General features: G+C 36.6%; 1 protein-coding gene across 4 annotated transcripts; it reads left to right on the top strand.

Annotated features, from left to right (window-relative positions):
* The first annotated feature begins 1,041 nt into the window (after positions 1 to 1,041).
* LOC132619282 (uncharacterized) lies at positions 1,042 to 26,959 on the top strand. 4 transcript variants are annotated; one of them, XM_060334231.1, is made up of 3 exons: positions 1,042 to 1,165; positions 23,628 to 23,698; positions 25,315 to 26,959. In XM_060334231.1, the coding sequence occupies exon 3, from the start codon at positions 25,485 to 25,487 to the stop codon at positions 26,241 to 26,243; it is 759 nt and encodes a 252-aa protein (XP_060190214.1). In that variant the 5' UTR covers positions 1,042 to 1,165; positions 23,628 to 23,698; positions 25,315 to 25,484; the 3' UTR covers positions 26,244 to 26,959. The 4 variants fall into 4 exon arrangements, with proteins under 4 accessions (XP_060190214.1, XP_060190213.1, XP_060190215.1 ...); XM_060334230.1 differs by having other exon boundaries at positions 23,628 to 23,693; XM_060334232.1 differs by lacking the exon at positions 23,628 to 23,698 and having other exon boundaries at positions 1,043 to 1,165.
* Positions 26,960 to 27,655: the final 696 nt, after the last annotated feature.

Below are 27,655 nucleotides of genomic sequence, written 5' to 3' on the forward strand. Positions count from 1 at the left end.
AAATGTCAGGGTAGAATTTATCGCCGGACATGAGAACAGAAGGGGTGAGATAGATAAGATTCAATAGGGTTCTCACTCGATGACAGTGGAGTACTTGTGGTTGTGTTAAACTATATGAAGATGGTATATACCAAGCACCATGTTGAATGTATACAATTTTAAAAGGGGTAAAGAAGAAGATGATTCCTGAGCATTCTCTGATGAATTTTTTGGTGAAAGTTGGTTAACAATGCAGGATAAAACAAATTATGAGAAGTGTAGGTTTACAATGGAAGTACAATGTGCTTCATACAGTAGCGGAGCCAGGATTCCAGCTAAAGGTGTTCAAACTTATAAAGTAATCTTTTTTCAATGAGTGGGTGCACAAAAAAAAAATTAAATCAAAATGACATAATATTTAGCTTTACCATTTTACATTGTAGTTTGTCCTTAACGCATAATCCGATCACTAGTTTGAAATATATGTTGTATTTTCGCTGAATATTTCAGTCGAGCAAAGAAAATCACTCCAGAAAGCCCAATTAAAAAAATCATTAAATACAAATAAAGAGAAAATTTTGAAAGGCAAAAAAAGAGAATTAAAAAAAAAAGAAACAGAAAGTAACGAACCAAGCAATCATCTTTGGTAGTGTCTGATGGGTGGAGACAACGAAGTTTTAAATAGATTTTTGAAGTAACTAATAAAAGTAAATGGAACAGACTTTTTTTAAAATTAAAATTAGTAAAAGCATCAGCTTTGCACGATGAGACATTGATATATATATATATATATAACGGAAAAGGGCCAAAATTACCCCTGAACTTTGAAAAATAGTTCATTCATGCCCTTCGTTATATTTTAGGGCCAATTATACCCTTACCGTTATACTTTGGGCCAAATATACCCTTGAGTATAACGGCGTGCCACGTGTCGGTCTCTCAGTAGCCAACTTATTTCCCCTCTTATTTTTTATCATACGGATCCGACCCAATCCATTTAGTATCCGACCCGTCAATAACATATCATACCCAAATAAACCTAAACCTAACAGATCTAACGTTGCTCTCTCTCTCTCTCTAAAAAAAACGCAGACCTCTATCATCTTCAACCTCCATAGCTGACTTCTCTATTGGAAACCCTAGGTTTTTCATGTTCCGAATTCAGTCCATTTAAAGGCTCAAGAAGGTAGTGATTGTACATATATGTGTTCAACTGGTGCTTGTTATACCCCATTTTACACGGGTTAAATTAGAGTACAACATATTGGAGATTTCTATTTGTTTATTTTAAGGAGTGTTGACACCCAATTTTGTCCCGCCTCTCCTCCGAAATACCTATTTTGCGCTTCTAATATTTTTGGAAAAAATAAAAATATATATATTATGTTTACTATAATTATTAGCCTCTTATCAATACCGCTATTGCATTATTCTATTAATTATTCTTATTACTATTACCGCATTTTATTATTATTATTAGTATTATTATTATTATCATTATTATTTATTACTATTATTATAAATTCATAATTTTTTATCATTTCGGCATTTTACCAGCTTACGCGCACGCATCGCATTTATCTTTGTATAATTAAATAATAGTATTTATCTTACTGTGGATTTTCGGAATATTATTACACGGCTATTACAACGCCATTTTTTATCTGAGCATTAATGTTTGCGCATTTCATGTCGATCAATATTTTAACACAAGTTATTTAAATAGGTCTCTTATTCAAATTTAGAAGCCGAACTATTTCTTGCACTCAGTTCGTGATTTGACTTACCGGACCCCAAATCAAAGTCCGATTAATCTCTAATATTTTTGGACTAGTCCACACCTCTTATCTCAATTTTTAGAATAATTCGTGTTTTAATTTATTAGCCTATTCTCTTAATACCCGGTCTAAAAAGAATTAACCCAGTTCATTTATGGACTGGGTCTGACCCATTTCGCACAAAATAAGGGTTTCCCCTAACTTCTCATCTTCTTCCGCCTCTTCGTTTCCTCTTCTTCCTTCCGCCTCTCTTCCTCTTCCCCCCAAAAAACCCTAGCGCCGCCCCTCCTTTTCCCTCTTCCATCACCGCCATCTACACCATCACACCCCACTACACCCATACCGCTATTTCTTTCTCCAACTCCACCACATCTGTCACCCCACTTCACTGTTCGCACCCATACCTCTGACACCTCCACTACACCACGCTCCTCCACCCCACGCGTCTGACACCTCCACTACCCCACGCCTCTCCCATACCGCTGCCATTTCCACTCACCTTGTCCCCCACCACATCACACCCCCACGCTCCTCTGTCACCCTCACGCCTCTGTCACCCCGCTCCTCTCTTTCCTTCTTCAATACAAAAACCATAAGGACCCTATAAATAGTGGGGGAGTGGAATGGAAAAGGGGAGGATTTTTGGATTCAGGAAACCCCCCAAGGATTGAAACCTTAAAATCGAGAAAACCCCCAAAAGAACGAAATCCTTGATTCTGAAAGTTTCCTCAATAACTGATTTTCGGTTCAAGGAATCCTTTGCAAAGTAATTTCTTTTAGCTGTCACAATATCCCGAAAACATCGAATCAAAAATATTTAAACATTTTTTTTCTACTCTGCGTTTGTCGCGAATTCGAGTCTCGCGACATCGAATTTGAAGTGTTCGAGCATGAATCGAAGGCCCCGTACCCACTTCGCTGCACCCGAAGAAGGTAATACACCTTTTATTTAGTTAATTTTTTAGTTCTGTTTGATCTTTGCCTGTTGTCCTGCTAAGGTTTAGTTGGCTAGTTAATATTAGTAGTGCGAGTAGGATTAGGGTGCATTTAGGAATCGTTTGGTAGTTAAATTAAGTCAGTATGATCACACTTATGTTGTTTAGTTAAAATTACTGCTGAATGTCTATCCAAGATAAGTTTTTGTCTATTAGTAGTGGCTTAAATGTGATAAATGAGCATTTAGTTGCCTTTACTAGTTAATTTCCGAATTGATAATTGCTTAAGCCTGCTCAAATGTGCATCATTTTGTTTAGTTATGATTACTCAGGCCATGTTTAATTATGATTAAGTATGTTGGGTGCTTTGCTAATTGAAATCTGATTCTTAATAACTTAGTATGTGAGTAAGTTTCACTAGTTATCTTATTGAATTAAAAGTAAATTATTGGAGTTTGAAATCAACTTGCTGATCTGATACAATGTTGACTTAATTTGATAACAATATGTGTCTTATTTGCTAACTCAGTCATGTCATTAGTAGTTGTGTGTCCTGTTGACCATGTCAAAAGAGACATTGAATCACCTGTTTGTATTATTTTGAGGCTGCTGTTTGGTACTTGGACAATGATAAAAGCCTATCTTGCATTCTAATGTGTCATCTGTCTTGATCAGTGTTTCTCCTGAGAATGTATATTTCTTGAGTGTATTTTCTCCTTTTGTTCCCTAATGCCCAGTTAAACCTCTTTTCTTTCCAGTTTCAGTTCTGTCCGCGAGAAAAAGATAGAAATGAGGTCAATTTAAAATTGTAAACATAGGCTAGCTAGTCAACTTAACTTGTGCACTAATTACTTGGTTGAATGGGTTCATGTCAAAGGTGTATGTTGAAGTTTGTCTGATATAATCCACCTGAATATCAGTCATGATTAATCACTATTGACCTTGAGAATTCTGTGCATCTACTCCTCTGCACATGGTATGACCTCATTTTCATCATGATTTGGGGTACTTGGTTAATATATATGTCTTCCTTTTGCTTCACTGCATACATGCATTAAATGCTTTCGTATCTGTTTTGTATCCCCATGCCATGCCTTGACTTCACTAGCCTATTTGAGCCCTCATGGTACCTGAAATGTTGTGCCTACTTCTTTTCTATTGTCTGTTGCATTGTATGAATTTCCATGCTATCCTGGGCTCCTATTTTTTTATTTAGATTCCTTTCATATGCTCATTGGCCTAAGTATAATAATAATGTTGGTTTGTTTCAGTATGTTTATCTTCTCCTCTAATTCTTTATTTAAACATCAGTCTCATCTAGTCTCCAATCCCTCTATTGTTGACACTCAGCTAGGACTAGATTATCGCTTGCATGGTTTTGCCTCACTGCTACTGTTGTGGTTGCTGAATCTGAAGATTCTGTCTGCGTTTTAATTACTATCTCAACATAATCATTTATAATCTGGAAAGATTCAACTAGTTTACCATACATCATGGCTGTTTGTTGTTTATTCTGTTAATATTTTGACAAGACAAACACTACACTTTAAAGAGAATTAGTTGCCTACTGGTTGGTTCCTTAAAGAATAGATATTACACCTGAGAGGCCTGCATTACTTATGGATAAAATGGCTGTTATGTTTGGTATGTGCCTGCTGCCCCTATATAATCTGAACAAAACATTCGACACCCTTAACCTGCTTATATATGGTTTCCTTGAGCGTGCTATATATCGGCATCTATTCATCTTCATGTGCTAAGTGTACTTGTATCGATTGTATATATGCGTGTACATAACTGGTATACTTTAGCCTATGCATCTTTATAAATGTATACACCTGGGATACACCAAAATATACATAGTATATACATAATCCCCTGAACTGCTTTAAATCTACATTGTACATGTTCAGTCGTAGTTGTTTGATTTAATACTAATCCCTTTTTTTGTTTTATGCATGATCATCGTATACGAGTCCGAGGGACTCGTTTTCCTCCACATTTGGTTGGGCTAAAAGCCCAACACAACTCAGCTCTCGAGTCAACTCTCTGCCCAGCCCAATCTACAGCAAAAAAAAAAAAAAAAAAATAGAAAACACAAATGCTGGGCCAAAGGCCCAACAAGCAGGAACAGTGCGCAAAAGTGTACAAATGGGCTGAGCCCAACTGCAGCTGTGGATCACAGTGGCCCAAAACGGGCAGGCCCATTTGATATTAGTTGGCCTTTTTATATATTTTTATGCCTTTAACTTGTATTATGTGACTAACTTTATATTTTATTTTATTTTCTTAATTTAGGTGAACCTTAGCAAGTTTAGTGGATTAGTCTTAGTTATGGGTAGTTAACTTAAGAGAGAACTAACAATTAATTTCATAAATTATTCTCTTCTCTCCAAGCTTTTATTTGACATAATCAATTTGCAAAAAATGACGTGAATATATATTTTGCGTAAAAGGAGTCACATTTTATCATAAAACGTTTCAAAACGCCACTAATACGCAATTATAAGTATAATTTATAGATAACCCTCCAGGTTCGAATCAATCATGCATTTAATTAAACATAGTCAACAAAAAATAATTAAAAGAAAACTCACTGTCCTTTTGCTTTCTATTTAAAGAATAGTCTAGAGTTTTCTACATAGTCATATTTATATCACACTATTTTATTCAAAGTTTCAATTTGCGAAATCTTCTCATATGTAAATTATCTTTTACAAGTTTTATTTTAAAATAGTATTAGTATTTAAAATTATATCAACATATTTTTAAGTATTACTCAGCATTTCAAACCTTCTTTGCTGAACGGCATTTAAAATTTTCTTTCTATATAAATTATCATATTTTCTATTCGTCTTATGCTAGCTAATATTTCTCATTTAAAACTTTAGTAATATCTATAAGCATTATTTTAAATAGAATTATTATATTTGTATCCTTTTAAAACCTTAGTAATAATTTACAAAATTATATCCTTAAATATTATTTTCGCATTTAAACTAAATTAATTAACCTAAGTTTGGTCGGATAACCGTAAGTTAACGGATTCTAAAGGATGCCTAACCCCTTCCCTTTAGGATGATATAGAGCCCTTACCTAGAATCACGCTGGTTAAGCAGACTATTAACGGAGGTTTAGTTTTAACTTTACCTTAGCTAATATCTAGGTGTCCTAATTCACCGTTAAATTAATTAGGTGGCGACTCCTTAACACAAATAAACAGGAATCACCAATACGTCATACTCCATAAATCAACCCGGTTAAAAAGGGGTGTGACAGCTTGGCGACTCCGCTGGGGATTTTAGGCTCTTAACCATAACAACTTAGGTTAATAAATCATTTGTTGGATGCTTTGTTTATTTTGCTTTATTTTGTCTATATTGTTGCTTTATATGCTTTTAAGTATTTTTATTCCTTATATGTATTTTCTGTGTAATATGTTATTACTGCTTTCCTTAAACTGGCATTCCGTTCATATTTCCTCCACTTTTGGAAAATTCACACTATCACACGTACACGCGAGGTGTGCTTAGCGCACCCGCAAATTTCTTCGTAGAATCCAAATTTTAAGGGAGTTGGCGCATGCGCGGGGGTGCCCGAATAACGGGGACCGCGTAGCCTTCTCACTCGAGCAGTCCGCTTGGGAACTTTGCGTCTAGTAAACCCATTCTTAGTCTACTTAGGGTAGAGCGAAGCCAAAACCTTGTAAGGACATGCATCATTCTAAACCTAGGAGGCTTAATACCCTTGGTGTATTAAGTTCATTAGTCAACCTTACCAAATGTCCAAAAGAGTCTATGACTCTAAGTGACACTACTCACTATCTATGTGCATTATTTGAAGGACAAATATGTGGAATATGTAGACCTAGTACTCTATAGATAAGTATTTCAAGAAAAACTGACCTTTTGTTGCAGGTTGACGTGGAGCATCTAAATTAATGCTGGAGGTTGAAGACAACCAAAAGAAATTAGTGGAGTTGAAGTATTAGATATCTTAGTTTAACTTTGAGATGTATTATTTATTGGCATGTAATAAATTTTATTTTATTGTAAATTAGTTGTAAGAAGAGTTATGGAATGATACATAAAAGACATGTTTGTCCTTCAATGTTCGTTAGGCCTACCTCTGGCATAAAGAGGTCCCTTGCATTATAAAACGCGATGTATTATGTGCAATAATGTGTTTATATGCAATAATATTATCCTTACCGTATACTGACTCATTTTCCTTTTCTTTTTCTTGTTTTTATCTTTTTTCTTTTTAAACCTATTTTCAAAACGAAGAAGGTTGACTTGTGCTAAAAGGGAACTGGCGGAGCATCCATATTTCACACGGTCTAAAGCCAAGAAATCAGATTCTGACTCATCACTAATCACCTGGTTAACTAAAAGGACTCGTTCTAAAATGGAGCAAAGTTTGATCAATGCAACCACTTCATCTGAGCCATCTCTTAGTTTACCAATCACGAGTGATCCCACATCCTCTAATGAACCAGAAACACATTTGGAGACCATTGCTCGTCTGGAGCGACGAGTTGCCGAACTAAGTCATATGGTACTTCATAACCGGTCATTTTCTCAAACACCGCCACATATGACTCCGTCCCAGGGAGTTCGTCAAACTTTGCCTGTGCCACATCCATTCCCAAATTTGGACGAATTTAACCAAGCAAATTATTTCACCACTTCTCAGCCAGTTCGTTCCGAACACCTCACTCAAAATGCTCCCTTTTTATTTACAACCACCTCTTCAAAAGCTCAATTCATACCGCCAGCACATGACACACATCAAGTTCCGCCGGTGTATACTTATACCACAGCTCCACCCATGACACAGATTCAAGGACAATGTCGCACAGATGTTGATCATTATGTCGAAGTTGAAAATGAGGCACGGTCAGTTAATGATGAAATGATAAATAGAAAGCTCAAAAGTTTGGAAGATGCCATGAGAAGTTTGCGTGGACTTGGTAGTAACCAAAGCGTGAGATATGAAGAATTATGTGCATTTCCTGAGGTAGAATTGCCACCAGGTTACAAGATTCCAAAATTTGAGAAGTTTGATGGGTCGGGGAACCCTTTCTTCCATTTGAAGGTCTATTGTGAAAAGTTGATTGGTGTGGGGAAGAATGAAGGGATAAGAGTCAAACTATTCAATCAGAGTTTGAGTGGAAAAGCCTTGGAGTGGTATTCTAAGCAAGATACAACCAAATGGCGTACTTGGGATGATTTGGCAAATGCTTTTGTGGATCACTACAAGTTTCATGTTGAGATCGCTCCTGACAGAATCTCAATTACAAAGTTGAAGAAGAAGTTCACCGAATCATTTCGAGAATATGCTATACGGTGGAGGGAAGAAGCATCTAGGGTACACCCACCCATGGAGGAGACAGAAATGGTTACTTTCTTCATTCAAGCACTAGAACCGGAATACTATGAACGTTTGGTGACAATGAGTGGAAAAACTTTTGCAGAAGTGATCAAAGCTGGGGACATGATCGAAGATGGCATTAAGACAGGGAGAATAACAAGTCTAGCAGCTTTGCAGTCTACCAGTAGGGCTATACAAACTGGTACTCTCGGAAATGGAAAGAAAAAAGAGAAAGAAGCAGCATCGGTGATGGCCTTGGGAAACACATCATACCGCCATCAACGACCACCGCGATACCAGCCTAACGCTCACCACTCACAATATTTCCAATATTCTCCACATCCCTACGACCAAGCTTTGTCATCTTACCAACCTCAATCACCACAAATATCCTACCCTGTTTACAACACACAACCAGCATATCGAGCTCCACGACCACCAACATATCCAGCTCCACCATCACAACCTCATCATCCAAACAATGCATCCGCACCTCGCCCAAATAAACCGTTTCGCAATTTCACACCATTGGGAGAACCACTGAGCGTTGTTTTCGAAAGACTGCAAGCTTCAGGCTTAGTATATCCCGTGGAAGGTAGAATTCCAGATCCATTACCCAGAAGCTTTGATCCCACTAAAACATGTGCATATCATTCGGGGGTAAAAGGCCATTCCACTGATCGTTGTTACGCATTGAAGCATAAGGTTGAGGATCTTATTGAAGCAAAACAGATCACGGTCAAACCACCAACACCAAATGTGGTTAACAATCCACTCCCGACCCATGATGGGGCCACGATAAATATGATTGGAATAGATGAAAATGTTGACGACCCAGCCGAATTTATAGTGCCTGTGGATCGTGTGGAGGATCATGATTTTGTAGCCGTTGCTTCTCCGGCTGTAGTGATAAGGGGTTGTGTGCCTGTCGAGATATTAGGAGCTTCATCAACGCCTGTGGAAGTAGTTCAAGCACCAAATCAGTTACCAGTGCTCGATACAAAAGCCGTACCCTGGAATTATCAACAAACTGTGATGGAATGTCGAGGAAAGGACACGATCACTGACAAGGTTAAGACATCAGGAATGACAAGGTCTGGAAGATGCTATTCTCCAGAAGAGCTAGTTAGATTGGGGCAAGTTAAGGAAGCCAATGTACCTCCCAAAAGGGTCGTGACTGAAACCGAAGCAGAAGAATTTTTGAGGAAGATCAAGGCTAGTGAGTACTCAGTTGTGGATCAGTTGAAAAAGACCAATGCTCAAATTCCTATTCTCTCTTTGCTTTTGAGTTCAGATATGCACAGGAATGCACTGTTGAGGATTTTGAATGAAGCATATGTTCCAAGCGAAACAACTAGTGAGGCGTTAGCTGGGATGATTGAGCGCGTGCTTGACAGTCATCGAATCAGCTTCGATAATGAAGAATTGCCGCCGGAAGGATGCATGCATAACAAAGCACTCCATATAACTGTCAAGTGTCGTAACATGTTTGTGGCTAAGGTATTAGTTGATGGGGGTTCTGGACTCAACATCTGTCCATTAACAAGTCTGAAGAAGATCGGATATAATGTTAGCGAGCTCAAGACCAGTGATATGAATATTCGAGCATTTGATGGGGCTCCAAGGCGTCCTATTGGGGAAATAGAGTTGAAAGTGTTGATTGGCCCTGTTGAATTCATTATGGACTTTCAAGTACTTGATATTTCCACGTCATACAATATGCTGTTAGGTAGGCCGTGGATTCATCTGGCTGGGGCTGTACCATCTACTTTGCACCAAACTGTCAAATTCGAGTGGGATCAACAACAAATATGTATACATGGAGAAGGAGACACGTCTTTCTATATAGAGCAATCCACTCCATTCATCGAGGCAGAAGGAGGTTTCGACGGAGCAGCTTACCACGCTTGGGAGGTTGTGAATGTCACTAACGAGAGTGAAGTATGTCAAACTCAAGAGTTCAAAAGATCATGCGCCGCAATTATGGTTGCAAAAGAAATGGTGAGAAATGGGTACCAACCTGGATTTGGGCTAGGGAAAACACTAAATGGGCGAGTTGAGCCAGTCGTTCTCCCTACGCAACAGTTTACATTCGGTTTGGGATATGAGCCAACTGAGGAAGAAGTGAAGAAAGCACGAAAGAATAAAAGGAAGGAGTTTGCATTGCCAAAACCTATTCCTACCATTGATCAAACTTTCTCAAAACCTTCAGATCTGATTGTTGAAGTTGCCTATGATGATATCGTGGAGGGAGTCAAGAACCTGTTCGTGGAAGATGAAGATGATCATGCTATGATAATCAAAGACTTTGCTGAAATATTGACTTTATAGGCTGCTGAGCCAGGACCTGAGTTGCAAAATTGAACTTCTATCTTAGCCCCGGTTCGCCGGGAGTTTCAGTATTTTAAGTTTAAATTTCCTTTTGTAGTAGGCCGGAGGCATCAACTAGAACATTTAGTTCCTTTTGTCATGTTGCCTCTATGTTTTGTTACGGCCTTTTTAAATTAAGATTTCTGTCATTTTGTTTGTAACGAACTACGTTTGGCCTGACTTCCTGTTGGATACGTAGGCAGCCCACATCGGGTTCGGCCACTTTTTCAAAATATTTCAGTGTTTTGTTGTATGGGTGGAACTACGTGTGGCCTGATTTCCTTTTGGATACGTAGGCAACCCATATCGGGTTCGGCCCCCCCTTTATTAAAAAACAAAACAAACTCAAAAATCTTTATGTTCATCACGAACTACGTCTGGCCTGATTCCTTTGGGATACGTAGGCAACCCGAGGCGGGTTCGGCCCTTCTATCTTAAAATTTTTATCTTCAGTTTGTTCAAACATTTTGGTTCCTATAAAATATATAAGGATTTTTATACAAAACTTGGTCTTCCCCACCGCTTAAATTCATGTGTCTTAGTATCTTGAAACTGAGACAAATTTTTGAAATCGGTCAAATCACTTTCAAAATTTTCATTACAATTTTCTCACTTTTCGATCGTTTAGAACCAAGCGTTTCCAGGACTTGAAACTGGGACAAATTTCGAAGTCGGTCAAATCACTTTCGAAAACTTTCATTATAAGTTCTTATTTTTCAATTGTCCAGAATCAAGCATCTCTAAGACTGAAACTGTGATAAATTTTTAGAAGTAGCATAAAAGTGGTCTTAAACAAAAGTCCATCCATATTTCTAAAATGTGAATAAATTCAAAAATCGAGTCTTCTTAGTCATGTTACATATTAGAGCCACTAAGTATTTCCTTTCAAAGTCATCCAAATCTCATTACTTTTATTTTCAAAATACATTTTTTTTTATAACTGAAACTCCCCGGCAAAGCAAGATATGTGGTGAGACATCGAAGAACGTGGACGCGACCGAGACAAAGGTCAATTCAAGGGCCAAGTTCCCCGACATGCACAAGTCAACCAATTTTCTTTTAAACTCACAATTTTTCTTTGTTGAGACAGGTCCAATTAACATGAACACGGTGCATGTATTAAATTATGGGCGTGATCAAAAAGTTAACTTTATTCAAAATGCAAACACTCTTCAGCGTGGATGCAAAGGTAGCTTATGCCGAACGGTGGGCGTCGTTCCACTCATCACGAAATTTCAATTGCAACAGTGGACACAAGTTCATCTTCTCAACCAAGGGCTGTAAGTATAATTCTTTCAGACCCAACTATTTATTCTTATCACTAACAATTGTTTTAGCTCGTGACATTCATCGATGGATCGAATACATATAATCATGGACACTGACCTTGATCACCTGTTATCGGTTACAATTCCTCAATTTCGACATCATTTCATACATATTCAAATCATTATCAAATTCTTTTAAAATGAGGTATTTTAATAAGATAGCAAGATCTAAATATTGCATCGTATATCAAATTGTGGGGTTAATTATAGATTTAATTTCCGTCACAACGGGACAGGGATTAAGATGTGGATATCTTTTTACAATACTATTTCTAAAGTGGACGTGGATTTACATTTACATTGTGGATGCGAGCATGGAAGTGAAAATAGAATTATATTACGGAAAATATACCTACAATTGTAGAAAGTGGATAAAGATTTACGTTTTCGAAAGTAAAGTGGATTTATTTTTGCGCCGTATAATACGGATGTGAAAGTAGATATAGGTTTGTTTTGCACCGTATAATACAGGCGTGAAAGTCGACGTGGATTTATATTTTGTACCGTGAAAAATGGGCATGGATTTACATTTTTGCACCATAGGAAGTGGACATGATTAGGCGCCCACCTTAGAATGCGGGTATGTCAATTTTCAATATAGGCGCCCACCTTAGAATGCGGGTATTTCGATTTTTAATTTAGGCGCCCACCTTAGAATGCGGGTATTTCGATTTTTAATTTAGGCACCCACCTTAGAATGCGGGTATTTCAAAATTTAATTTAGGCACCCACCTTAGAATGCGGGTATGTCAATTTTCAATTCAGGCACCCACCTTAGAATGCGGGTATTTCAATGTTCAATTCAGGCACCCACCTTAGAATGCGGGTATTTCAATGTTCAAATTAGGCGCCCACCTTAGAATGCGGGTATGTCAATTTCAATCTAGGCGCCCACCTTAGAATGCGGGTATGTCAATTTCAATCAAGGCACCCACCTTAGAATGCGGGTATGTCAATTTCAATCCAGGCACCCACCTTAGAATGCGGGTATTTCAATGTTCAATTCAGGCACCCACCTTAGAATGCGGGTATTCCAATGTTCAATTCAGGCACCCACCTTAGAATGCGGGTATTTCAATGTTCAAATCAGGCACCCACCTCCGAATGCGGGTATCTTATATTTTAGTTCAGGCACCCACCTCCGAATGCGGGTATTTTATATTTCAGTTCAGGCGCCCACCTCCGAATGCGGGTATTTTATATTCAAGTTCAGGCACCCACCTCCGAATGCGGGTATCTTATATTTCAGTTCAGGCGCCACCTCCGAATGCGGTTATCTTATATTTCAAGTTCAGGCACCCACCTCCGAATGCGGGTATCTTATATTTCAAGTTCAGGCACCCACCTCCGAATGCGGGTATCTTATATTTCAAGTTCAGGCGCCCACCTCCGAATGCGGGTATCTTATATTTCAAGTTCAGGCACCCACCTCCGAATGCGGGTATCTTATATTTCAGTTCAAGCATCCACCTCCGAATGCGGATATCTTACATTTCATTCAGGCACCCACCTCCGAATATGGATTCAACTTTCGAAACAGGGGCTGCAAGTGTAACTTCTCCAACCCTGCCTTATTTACATATATTTCTTTATTGCTAACACTTGGTTTTAGCTGATGGCTTTTGACAATATCAAAGTTGGCATCACACATCAAATCGTGGAACTATTTCTTCGGCAGCGAACTGGGGCAAGTTGTCGGGAAGGATAATCAGACTTCCCGACACGGGTCAAAGATCTACCTCGAACACTCGTCTCTAATTACAAGTATTCTCTTGCGTTCCAACAATTCAATTTTCAGAATTCTCAAGTTTCTATCACAATACCCAGTGTTATCATAATTCAGCACTGAGACAATATTTTGCAAGTTTCGCGCCAATTGGGGTTCAAGTGTCGTAATTGTCCCAGAACTACACTCGACCTGATTCTCGTACAGCCCGAGATATGTAGGCAACTCAGAGACCGGAGTTCGGTCATAACTTTCTCAAGCTTCCTTTAGCCGGGACAAAATAGGCTATCGAGTCAACGTCTTTGCCCGACAACTCTTTTCATCATTACCGGGCAAAGAGGGACAAGTTGTTGACACCCAATTTTGTCCCGCCTCTCCTCCGAAATACCTATTTTGCGCTTCTAATATTTTTGGAAAAAATAAAAATATATATATTATGTTTACTATAATTATTAGCCTCTTATCAATACCGCTATTGCATTATTCTATTAATTATTCTTATTACTATTACCGCATTTTATTATTATTATTAGTATTATTATTATTATCATTATTATTTATTACTATTATTATAAATTCATAATTTTTTATCATTTCGGCATTTTACCAGCTTACGCGCACGCATCGCATTTATCTTTGTATAATTAAATAATAGTATTTATCTTACTGTGGATTTTCGGAATATTATTACACGGCTATTACAACGCCATTTTTTATCTGAGCATTAATGTTTGCGCATTTCATGTCGATCAATATTTTAACACAAGTTATTTAAATAGGTCTCTTATTCAAATTTATAAGCCGAACTATTTCTTGCACTCAGTTCGTGATTTGACTTACCGGACCCCAAATCAAAGTCCGATTAATCTCTAATATTTTTGGACTAGTCCACACCTCTTATCTCAATTTTTAGAATAATTCGTGTTTTAATTTATTAGTCTATTCTCTTAATACCCGGTCTAAAAAGAATTAACCCAGTCCATTTATGGACTGGGTCTGACCCATTTCGCACAAAATAAGGGTTTCCCCTAACTTCTCATCTTCTTCCGCCTCTTCGTTTCCTCTTCTTCCTTCCGCCTCTCTTCCTCTTCCCCCCAAAAAACCCTAGCGCCGCCCCTCCTTTTCCCTCTTCCATCACCGCCATCTACACCATCACACCCCACTACACCCATACCGCTATTTCTTTCTCCAACTCCACCACATCTGTCACCCCACTTCACTGTTCGCACCCATACCTCTGACACCTCCACTACACCACGCTCCTCCACCCCACGCGTCTGACACCTCCACTACCCCACGCCTCTCCCATACCGCTGCCATTTCCACTCACCTTGTCCCCCACCACATCACACCCCCACGCTCCTCTGTCACCCTCACGCCTCTGTCACCCCGCTCCTCTCTTTCCTTCTTCAATACAAAAACCATAAGGACCCTATAAATAGTGGGGGAGTGGAATGGAAAAGGGGAGGATTTTTGGATTCAGGAAACCCCCCAAGGATTGAAACCTTAAAATCGAGAAAACCCCCAAAAGAACGAAATCCTTGATTCTGAAAGTTTCCTCAATAACTGATTTTCGGTTCAAGGAATCCTTTGCAAAGTAATTTCTTTTAGCTGTCACAATATCCCGAAAACATCGAATCAAAAATATTTAAACATTTTTTTTTCTACTCTGCGTTTGTCGCGAATTCGAGTCTCGCGACATCGAATTTGAAGTGTTCGAGCATGAATCGAAGGCCCCGTACCCACTTCGCTGCACCCGAAGAAGGTAATACACCTTTTATTTAGTTAATTTTTAGTTCTGTTTGATCTTTGCCTGTTGTCCTGCTAAGGTTTAGTTGGCTAGTTAATATTAGTAGTGCGAGTAGGATTAGGGTGCATTTAGGAATCGTTTGGTAGTTAAATTAAGTCAGTATGATCACACTTATGTTGTTTAGTTAAAATTACTGCTGAATGTCTATCCAAGATAAGTTTCTGTCTATTAGTAGTGGCTTAAATGTGATAAATGAGCATTTAGTTGCCTTTACTAGTTAATTTCCGAATTGATAATTGCTTAAGCCTGCTCAAATGTGCATCATTTTGTTTAGTTATGATTACTCAGGCCATGTTTAATTATGATTAAGTATGTTGGGTGCTTTGCTAATTGAAATCTGATTCTTAATAACTTAGTATGTGAGTAAGTTTCACTAGTTATCTTATTGAATTAAAAGTAAATTATTGGAGTTTGAAATCAACTTGCTGATCTGATACAATGTTGACTTAATTTGATAACAATATGTGTCTTATTTGCTAACTCAGTCATGTCATTAGTAGTTGTGTGTCCTGTTGACCATGTCAAAAGAGACATTGAATCACCTGTTTGTATTATTTTGAGGCTGCTGTTTGGTACTTGGACAATGATAAAAGCCTATCTTGCATTCTAATGTGTCATCTGTCTTGATCAGTGTTTCTCCTGAGAATGTATATTTCTTGAGTGTATTTTCTCCTTTTGTTCCCTAATGCCCAGTTAAACCTCTTTTCTTTCCAGTTTCAGTTCTGTCCGCGAGAAAAAGATAGAAATGAGGTCAATTTAAAATTGTAAACATAGGCTAGCTAGTCAACTTAACTTGTGCACTAATTACTTGGTTGAATGGGTTCATGTCAAAGGTGTATGTTGAAGTTTGTCTGATATAATCCACCTGAATATCAGTCATGATTAATCACTATTGACCTTGAGAATTCTGTGCATCTACTCCTCTGCACATGGTATGACCTCATTTTCATCATGATTTGGGGTACTTGGTTAATATATATGTCTTCCTTTTGCTTCACTGCATACATGCATTAAATGCTTTCGTATCTGTTTTGTATCCCCATGCCATGCCTTGACTTCACTAGCCTATTTGAGCCCTCATGGTACCTGAAATGTTGTGCCTACTTCTTTTCTATTGTCTGTTGCATTGTATGAATTTCCATGCTATCCTGGGCTCCTATTTTTTTATTTAGATTCCTTTCATATGCTCATTGGCCTAAGTATAATAATAATGTTGGTTTGTTTCAGTATGTTTATCTTCTCCTCTAATTCTTTATTTAAACATCAGTCTCATCTAGTCTCCAATCCCTCTATTGTTGACACTCAGCTAGGACTAGATTATCGCTTGCATGGTTTTGCCTCACTGCTACTGTTGTGGTTGCTGAATCTGAAGATTCTGTCTGCGTTTTAATTACTATCTCAACATAATCATTTATAATCTGGAAAGATTCAACTAGTTTACCATACATCATGGCTGTTTGTTGTTTATTCTGTTAATATTTTGACAAGACAAACACTACACTTTAAAGAGAATTAGTTGCCTACTGGTTGGTTCCTTAAAGAATAGATATTACACCTGAGAGGCCTGCATTACTTATGGATAAAATGGCTGTTATGTTTGGTATGTGCCTGCTGCCCCTATATAATCTGAACAAAACATTCGACACCCTTAACCTGCTTATATATGGTTTCCTTGAGCGTGCTATATATCGGCATCTATTCATCTTCATGTGCTAAGTGTACTTGTATCGATTGTATATATGCGTGTACATAACTGGTATACTTTAGCCTATGCATCTTTATAAATGTATACACCTGGGATACACCAAAATATACATAGTATATACATAATCCCCTGAACTGCTTTAAATCTACATTGTACATGTTCAGTCGTAGTTGTTTGATTTAATACTAATCCCTTTTTTTGTTTTATGCATGATCATCGTATACGAGTCCGAGGGACTCGTTTTCCTCCACATTTGGTTGGGCTAAAAGCCCAACACAACTCAGCTCTCGAGTCAACTCTCTGCCCAGCCCAATCTACAGCAAAAAAAAAAAAAAAAAATAGAAAACACAAATGCTGGGCCAAAGGCCCAACAAGCAGGAACAGTGCGCAAAAGTGTACAAATGGGCTGAGCCCAACTGCAGCTGTGGATCACAGTGGCCCAAAACGGGCAGGCCCATTTGATATTAGTTGGCCTTTTTATATATTTTTATGCCTTTAACTTGTATTATGTGACTAACTTTATATTTTATTTTATTTTCTTAATTTAGGTGAACCTTAGCAAGTTTAGTGGATTAGTCTTAGTTATGGGTAGTTAACTTAAGAGAGAACTAACAATTAATTTCATAAATTATTCTCTTCTCTCCAAGCTTTTATTTGACATAATCAATTTGCAAAAAATGACGTGAATATATATTTTGCGTAAAAGGAGTCACATTTTATCATAAAACGTTTCAAAACGCCACTAATACGCAATTATAAGTATAATTTATAGATAACCCTCCAGGTTCGAATCAATCATGCATTTAATTAAACATAGTCAACAAAAAATAATTAAAAGAAAACTCACTGTCCTTTTGCTTTCTATTTAAAGAATAGTCTAGAGTTTTCTACATAGTCATATTTATATCACACTATTTTATTCAAAGTTCCAATTTGCGAAATCTTCTCATATGTAAATTATCTTTTACAAGTTTTATTTTAAAATAGTATTAGTATTTAAAATTATATCAACATATTTTTAAGTATTACTCAGCATTTCAAACCTTCTTTGCTGAACGGCATTTAAAATTTTCTTTCTATATAAATTATCATATTTTCTATTCGTCTTATGCTAGCTAATATTTCTCATTTAAAACTTTAGTAATATCTATAAGCATTATTTTAAATAGAATTATTATATTTGTATCCTTTTAAAACCTTAGTAATAATTTACAAAATTATATCCTTAAATATTATTTTCGCATTTAAACTAAATTAATTAACCTAAGTTTGGTCGGATAACCGTAAGTTAACGGATTCTAAAGGATGCCTAACCCCTTCCCTTTAGGATGATATAGAGCCCTTACCTAGAATCACGCTGGTTAAGCAGACTATTAACGGAGGTTTAGTTTTAACTTTACCTTAGCTAATATCTAGGTGTCCTAATTCACCGTTAAATTAATTAGGTGGCGACTCCTTAACACAAATAAACAGGAATCACCAATACGTCATACTCCATAAATCAACCCGGTTAAAAAGGGGTGTGACAAGGAGTCGCCACCTAATTAATTTAATGGTGAATTAGGACACCTAATTTATTAACTAAGGCAAAGTTAAACCAAACCTCCGTTAATTGTCTACTTAATTTAGTGATTCTAGGTAAGGGTTCTAATTATCCTAAAGGGAAGGGGTTAGGCATCCTTTAGAATCCGTTAACTACGGTTTACCAGCCAAACTTAGGTTAATTAATTAAGGTTAAATATAGTGCTTAAATTTTAAGAAAATATCTTGTACATATTACTAAGGTTTTAAAGGAAATATAATAATGCCATTTAAACTAACTTGTAGAGAAAATATAGTAATTTGCATAAAGGAAACGCTTTTAAAAATGAGATTTATAAATGCTGTTAAAACTTTGAATGAAAATAGTAATATTACCTTAAAATAATACTTATAGAAAATATAATAATTTGTATGAAAGAAGGCTTTAGATAAAACTTATAAATGTTGCTAAGCTTTAAATAATAATGTTATTTTAAAAATGAGACTTGCAAAATATAATGATTTGCATATAAATAGAAGCTTTTTAAGAGAAAACCTAGCCAATTTAAACTTGGGATAAAATGACATTATATGAGTATAGTGGTGTAGGAAATCTAGACTTGTTATAAATAGAATGCAAAAAGGTTTAAAATAATGTAAATGTAGCTTTAAAATTCAATTGGTTAGATATGCTTACTTAATCTAAACTATTTTATAAATAGAATGCAAAAGGTGATGGACATTCTTTCTCTTTCTTATTAACTTTATTTAACTATGTTTGGCTAAATATATATATCATCGGATTAATCTAAAATGTTCATGAAATGCACTGGGATTAATATTTGCATATTAGGGCGTTTTGAAATTTTAAGGTAGTAGGTATAAATCATGATTCCCTTTAGCTTAAATATATAATTATGCTATTTTGTAAATCAATTATTCTAAGAAAGATAAACATTATAGGTATTATAAATAATTTTAACGTAGAATAAAAGGGAATGAAACTTGGAGAATTAATTGTTAGTCTTCCTAACTACCCATCACTAAAACTGAACCTACTAATTCATCTAAGGTTCATCTAAATTAAGAAAATAAAACAAAATAAAGAGTTAGTCATGCAATACAAATTAAATGCACAAAAAATAAAATAGAAGGGTAATAAGCTAAATGGGCTCAGCCCATTTTTAAGGATTGCTGCTGCTGTTTTTTTTATTGGGTTTTGACCCAGAACTTCATTTTTCTATTCCCTTGGCTGCGGACAGAACTGGACAGAGGAGGAATAATATCTTCGTTGGGCCTTGGCCCAACACCGAATGCGGAAGACGAGTCCCTCGGACTCGTATGCGAAGGTCATGCATAAAAATGAAAGGAAAAGAATTAGTATCTAATCGATGAATAAGGTTAAACATGTGGAATATAAATTCAAAACAGATCAATAGATTGTGTATATTCTGAGTATACCTGGTATACCTGAAAGGTATACGCTAATATACGACCCTTGTATACATCGGGTGCACACTAAGGTTTATATACCATGTATACTTTGAGGTATACCATACCACAAAAATCAGGTAGGGAGGGGACAAGCCCACATGAGCAGATTCGAAAATGCAGAAAGAGGGAAGGAAATTCATGGGCATCTCATATATTCCAAACCACAACAAACATACCAAAGCAAGCCCAAGGCACAGTTACATACATAACCAGTACCCAGGTATCTTAACATGGTTCAGATAGGTAATCAAGTGAACATGCATATTTGGCATTCCCATTCTAACATATTAACCAGACGCAGCAGTTTCACCACTCATACGGGTTTACACGAATATGTCCTAAGGATATATACTCATATGATTCATACAATGCTCACTAGTAAGCTTAAATAGATTCAACTCAGTAGGGAATGATCGTATAGCACACAGTTGGCATGTTTTATCAATAGGGAACCTCAAATACACTTTCAGAATTCAGCAGAGCCCCAACATATATTTAAAGATACCGAAGCCGAATCCAAAATGTTGTTCAACCATATTTAGAGAAAAGAAACAAACATAGAAGACATATGACATGGAAAACTCATACATTTTATCCTAATCTAAGCATGAACTTGATTTTAACTCAGTCACGGAACTGGACAGAACTTAATTTTAGCACCGAATCAATCTATTACAGCAATAGGGAAATAAACTAGAACTCGATATTTAGTAACTACTTGAAAACAAATAAGCAATGCATACGCCCAGAATTATTTGAACTAGAGTAAGATTTGGAGAGCTAACGTTGAACCATTTTGGACCATAACCACAGAGAATCTCCTTGCGACACTGAAGACTGAAGATGAGAATAGATTCAAACTGAAAACTGGAATGTAAAACTAAAACACATATGCATCCGAAGATTAAATCACATTATCCAACAGCCCATACTCTGAGTATCTTCTTAAGCTAAATCATTTTTGAACAGATGGAAAGAATACTAAAAGCTGTAAATGATTCATACTTCTCAATTCGCATACCAAAACTACGTAATACTAAGATTCTTATGAAATCAAATCAACCAAGCCATATTGAACTTTAAACAAGTAGCAAACAAAGCTAAAAAAAATTAATTGAAACTGTCAAGATAGCAACAGAACTGGAAAACAGGCAAGAAATGCAAAACACTACACCAGAATAGGGTTGAACATGCTTAATTCAACCAGATAACTACAAAAAAAAACTAAAATACAACTAAGCAAGCAAATCGCATAAACGGTTTCAAACGCTCAAACAAATACTAAAATAACTTAAAGGAAGGAAATTTACCTTCTTCGGGTGCAGCGAATCTGAGGTGCGGGGGTTCTCGGATCTATACTCGTAACACCACAAATCCCGAATTCGCACACACTCGGACTTGAAATAATTCCGGAGACAAAACGAAAACAAAAAAAAAAAACTGAGAATCTTTTCGATATCAAGAAAGAATCGTGACTGCCAAATAATATTTCTTAGGGGGGGATTTTTTGGGGTTTCCAACTTGTCAATTTTCAGGCGGCTCCAAAACTTGTCCTTGAACGACTCAACTAGCGACTATTTATAGGGTTTAGATTAGGGTTTGGGGGATGGAATTTGAAATCTTGGGCGGGTTTTTCGATCAACGACGTTCAAATTTTTCGTAGGTATCCCAACCCACTAAATCAGAAAAAAAAAAAAAGGGAAATGGACAAAACCCATTAAAACCTTATGCCCGAAAATAAAAGAGCTGATAGAAAAAGATTTCAACTTTCACAAAATGGACGAAATCCATTAAAACAATTTCAGATCGACAGAAGAGAAAGAAGGAAGAAGACAAGGATCGAGAGGAGAGGGGCAGGGGAGGATATGGAGGAGCGGAAGAGAGAGAAGGGGGGGGGGGGGGAGAGGATCTGTTTTCCTTAGGGTTAGGTTGGGTGAAATAAGGGAGTTGGGCCGGGTCGGTTAGCGGGTCGTGGGCTGGGTTGGTTCGGGTCAGTAGGCTTTGGTAGTGGGCTGAATAATATGTGGGCTGGTTGAATGAATTGGCCTCATAAGGATTGGACTGATGAATTAAAATATGGGCTGAATGAAAGAAATAATTTAGGCTTCTAATTTTAAATAAAAGACCTATTTTAATTAACTATATGCTAACGTGTGCCAAAATATTACCTAGTATAAAAGTACGTATTTATTAATGCTCAGATAAAAATAGGAATTACGTCGCAATAGCCATGCAATAATATTTTGAAAGTCAATAGTAAATAAACGCTATTATTTAATTATGCGAAGATAAATGCGATGCGCGTGCATAAGCTGGTAAAAAATGCTGAAGTGATAATAATGCGAATTATGATAATACTGGTAATGATAACAACAACAATAATAATAATAATAATATAAATAATAGTAATAATAATAATAATAAGGATAAGGATAAGTAACAAAAATAATAGCTAGTGACTACAATGGAATAATGAAACGTCGGTAAAATCTAACAATTATAGTAAAATATAAATAGTTATTTCTTAAGTTGCCAAAAATAGATATTTTGAAGGAGAGGCAGGATAAAATTGGGTGTCAACAGTGCTGTTGTTATTGTTTCCCATTTTAAATTCGGGTCCATTTCTTGGTTTGTTTGTTGATTAATATATTCCGATTTCAACTTTTTCGTTAGATTCCTTTTTGTCTTAGTTATTTTTTTGTCTTTGATGTGTTTCCATGTGTTTCCCTTTTGTTGGGTTATACGGAAAGTGCAATAGAATCTTATAAGCATAGTTCTTCTCTGTTGGGTTAGAGTCCCTATGTTTTTTTTAGCTTTACTTTTTTCTGGAAAGGTGTCCTGGCAGTTATTACAAACATAAAGTTTGGTCTTACTTGCTTTTTAGTGAAAATGGTGGACTCCCATAGTTACTTTATACCTCTGTGGTGGACTCACATGTTATAATTATTGTTTTCTTTTGGGGTTTTGTTTTTAGTGGTTTTAGGGTTCTTGTCTGGTCCTGATATTAATGTGGGGTTGGTGGTATAATGAAAGGTGGTACTGCTTTAGGATTTTTATTTTTTTAAAATATTCTTTAGGGTTTGGTCTGTAGAATTTTATATTGCTTAGTTTGGTTCTGTTGTTTATTAGTTTATGGGCTGATTTATGAAAAACAAAATGCTGTCAATGTTGGGGAATTTAGTCAATAAACAATGCCATGTCAAGTGTGTGTTTTGGGATAAACAATTTCATGTTTTTATACTTTCTTCAGAATTTTATACTGGTTAGTGTGATAAACAATTCCATTTGATATATGTTTGGTTGTGTGGTGTCTTGTAGTCTTGTTGTCTCTTAGTATATTAGCTAGTTTTCCCTTATTTTAACTCATTTAGTATTTGCTTTTCTATTTTGGTAATTAGTTTTACATTTATGAAGGGGTCCCCTATTGTTAGATCTTAGATGTGTGGTCCCCGAAGTAGTTGAAATCTTTTTTTCATTTTTATACTATTGTGTCTTGGTTTCAGTTTGTGGTCCCTTATTTTAACTAATTTACTATTTACTTTTCTGTTTTGCTAAATGGTATTTTGTCTACTCATTTACATTAACTTTTACTTACTAATTAATTGCAGCTTATTAAGATGATAAAAGTCAACTTATTCTTCCATCATGGTGGTGATTGGATTCGAGAACCACATGTATTGTATGAAAAGAAATGGGTTCACTATTGGAGAGAGTATGATCCTGATCTCTTATCTTATATTGACATTGTAAATGAGTACACTTTCCAGTTAGGATTTGTAGGTGTCCAACAATTAATTGTTGCTGGACCATCTGGAAAGTACTTTGAATTAGAAGGTGATGAAGGTATTAGGAAATTATTATCATTTGTCTCCGAAGAATACCATGTCATTCATTTCTTTGCTACTGATGAATGTGAAATAATTGTGCATGTTCCAAATATTCTACAAAGTGATGAATCATTTTTCTTAGTGCCTAATTTTGTTAATGAAGTTGGGACAGATGTGCATGTTCCAAATGTTCTACAAAATGATGAATCACTTTTCTTAGTACCTAATTTTGTTACTGAAGTTGGGACAGATTGTAGTGACACTGAGGATGATAATGGTATGGCATTTGATTGTCCAGAATATGATAGTGAGGAATTAGAGAGACTTGCTACCCACAAGAGAAGGGCTATCACTGAAAATTTGAATGATTTTAGGGAGTTAGTTAAGGGTATGACCTTCAAGGACATACCAGAAGCAAGGAATTTCTGTAGACTTTATGCACTGGCAAACAAGAAAGAGTTGGTTGTTGAAAAAGTGATATGCATAGGGTGAGATATTCATGTGATGCTGTAGGATGCCCATTTATATGCCACATATCTGATGATGACACTACTGTTGGGGTGACTGTTAAGACTTTAATTCCTCATAGTGATTGTGGTGTAGTGTATGCTAACCCACTGATCAACTCTAGTATCATAGCTCAATATTTCAAGGGAAAGTTACAAGATGACCCAAAATACAAGGTAAAAGATATGAGGGCTGACTTACATAGAGTTTTTGATTTAAATGTAAGTGAAGGAAAATGTAAAAGAGCCAAAAGAGAGGTCCTGGAAACTCTGGAAGGTTGTTTTACAGATAATTACAAAAAACTAGAGGCCTATGCAAATGAATTGAGAGAATCAAATCCAGGACGTGATGTTGTGATTAATTTGTCCAAGGAGGCGCTAGCTCAAGGTAAAAGGAAATTTCTAAGAATGTATATTTGTTTCAAGGCATTGAAAATGGGTTTTAAGGAAGGGTTAAGACCATTTATTGGGTTAGATGGTACATTCCTTAAAGGAAAAGCCAAGGGTCAAGTATTGGTTGCTATTGGTCAAGACAGTATGAACCAATTTTACCCTCCAGCATGGGCAGTGGTTGATAAAGAGACCAAGAGGACTTGGAGCTGGTTCTTACAGCAGTTGCAACACTCACTTGAACTCCATAATGGCAAAGGAATAACCTTCATATCAGATATGCAGAAGGTAAACTACACTGTTTTTTATCTGTTTTTTAAATCTGTTTTTTTATTAAAACCTGATTTTTTAAAATCTGTTTTTTGATTCTGTTTTTTTTTAAATCTGTTTTTTTATCTATTTTTTAAATCTGTTTTTTGAATCTATTTTTTTTAAATCTATTTTTTTATCTATTTTTTAAATCTGTTTTTTAAATCTGTTTTTTTTTAAATCTATTTTTTTATCTGTTTTTTAAATCTGTTTTATTTTTAAATCTGTGTAAATATTGAGCATTGTTTGTTTCTTATATGTAGGGACTGCTTGATGCAGTAAAGAATGTATTGCTGAAGCACATCAGAGATTTTGTGTAAAGCACATTGAGGCAAATTGGTGCAAAAGGTGGAGTAAAGGTGAGTTGAAGAAGCTTCTGTGGTGGGGTGCATGGTCCTCCTATGCTGAGGAGTTTGGAGACCAACTTGAACAGATGAAGCAGTTGGATGAACCTGCTGCAAAGGACTTAATCAGCAGGTATCCTCCAGAAACATGGTGTAGAGCTTATCTTGATACAGTCTGTAAGAATCAAGGAGTGGACAACAATTTTACTGAGTCATTCAACTCTTGGATACTTGAGGCAAGGTATAAGCCCATCATTGGGATGTTGGATGACATAAGGATTAAGGTGATGAATATGTTGAGAGAAAATGATGAGTTTGTGAATAAGTGGTATAGTTTGGTCAGTCCTAATACAATGAAGTTGTATAATGAATATTTGAAAATAGCCCAAGTGTGCAAGGTCAATGGCAATGAAGACAATGGATATGAGGCAACAGAAGGACATGATAGACATGTGGTGAATTTGAGGCAAAAGCGGTGTACTTGTAGGACATGGGACCTTACTAGAATCCCATGTCCACATGCAATCAAGGCCATGATTCACAAGAAAGTTGACCCTATTTCTGAGATACATTGGTATCATAGCAAAGAGGCATTCAAGCTAGCATACAAACACAAGTTGCAGCCAGTTAGGGGCGTACAGTTTTGGAATGTTGACCCTTCTCAGGCCATGGAACCACCAGCTTTGGTCAAACTTGCCAGCAGACCTAGGATTAAGAGGGATAGAGGGAAAGATGAGGCCCTTAAGAGGCAAGGTGAATGGAAGCTTTCAAGGAAAGGTAGAGTGATGACTTGTAGCAACTGTGGAGAGCCAAATCATAATGTTAGGGGCTGTGGCAAGGTAAATTAACACATCTATTAACTGTTGTGTATATAATATTAGTATAATTAACTGTTTTCTAATGATTTTTTTTTTTTTTTGCCTTTTTGTAGCCAAAGAAAGGCAAGCAACAAGCTAAGAAAAAGCAGCCTGCTAGGGGCAAAAAGAGGCAGACTCGGGGCTTAGTTAATGAAGATGAAAATTCCCAAGTTGAAGAAGAAATCAACTTAACAGCCCCCCAACCAACCCAAGACAGTCAGCCCATGCCTTGTGACTTCATGCCTACTCCAGTGCAGTACGGGCATCCTTCAGTTGAGGAAGATGATGAAGACCCTTTTCTAAGGCCCATAGTGATTTCTGAATTTTCCACAAGACTTCAAATGAGGCAGAAAGCACAAGAACCAACAGGTAGAAGGGCAATAAGCTTTAGAGGTGACCACAATGGTGTTAGTGAGGCAACCAATCTTCCAGTCTCATTAACAAGCTTAACTTGGCAAGGAAATGATGCAGTTACTACCAGCCAGTTGGAGGCTAAAGCTCAAGAGAGGATTGGGAAGTTGAATCCAAGAAGGGGACCTAACAATTGATTTAGCTTTATGAAATGTTATTGTTTTTTGTGAATTATGGTGATGTATTTACTGCTTAAGACAGTACTCTTAATTTGCTAATTATGTAATAGTCAAACTAAATGGATGCCACATTATGACTTGGGGTGTATTAGTTTTTGGGGTTATAGTGTGGCATCCATACAACTATTAGCTTATTTTGTGTTGTGAAATGTGCAGAAACTGTGTTGGTTATGTGCAGAAACTATGTTGAAATGTGCAGAAACTATGTTGAAATGTGCAGAAACTGTGTTGAAATGTGCAAAACTGTGTTGAAATGTGCAGAAACTGTGTTGAAATGTGCAGAAACTGTGTTGGTTATGTGCAGAAACTGTGTTGAAATGTGCAGAAACCGTGTTTTGATCAGCTTCTTTTCTCATTGAGGTAGTGTTTTGTCATAATTCACAAGTCCACAGTAAAGCCAGATTGCAAAACAAGTTTTGTATGAGCCAGATTGCAAAACATATTTAAACACGAGGCAATTACTCATATCTTGATGGCTATGTAAGGATAATATGGTATCCATGCAGTGCTATTACAATGCCTCCCAACAGTTATATGCTGTTATTGTTCAGCAGGTCTGTAAAAACATGGCCATTGTTTTAAATATCCAATTTGCCAAAATCCAATTGCCTTTATCCTGGAAGTTGATGGGTAATGCAGTGGAGAAGGCAAAACAAACAACCAGTAGTCACCTGGTTAAATGGAATAAACCTGAGTTTGGTTGGCTAAAACTAACATTGATGACTGTTGTATAGGGGATCGGGCAAGCTCTGGAGGATGTTGTATCATTAGAGGCAACCTTGGCTACATTGATGGCTGCTCTTTTACAGGGTA

This window comes from Lycium barbarum, chromosome 11, assembly GCF_019175385.1.
Source record: "Lycium barbarum isolate Lr01 chromosome 11, ASM1917538v2, whole genome shotgun sequence".
Taxonomy (NCBI): Eukaryota; Viridiplantae; Streptophyta; class Magnoliopsida; order Solanales; family Solanaceae; genus Lycium; species Lycium barbarum.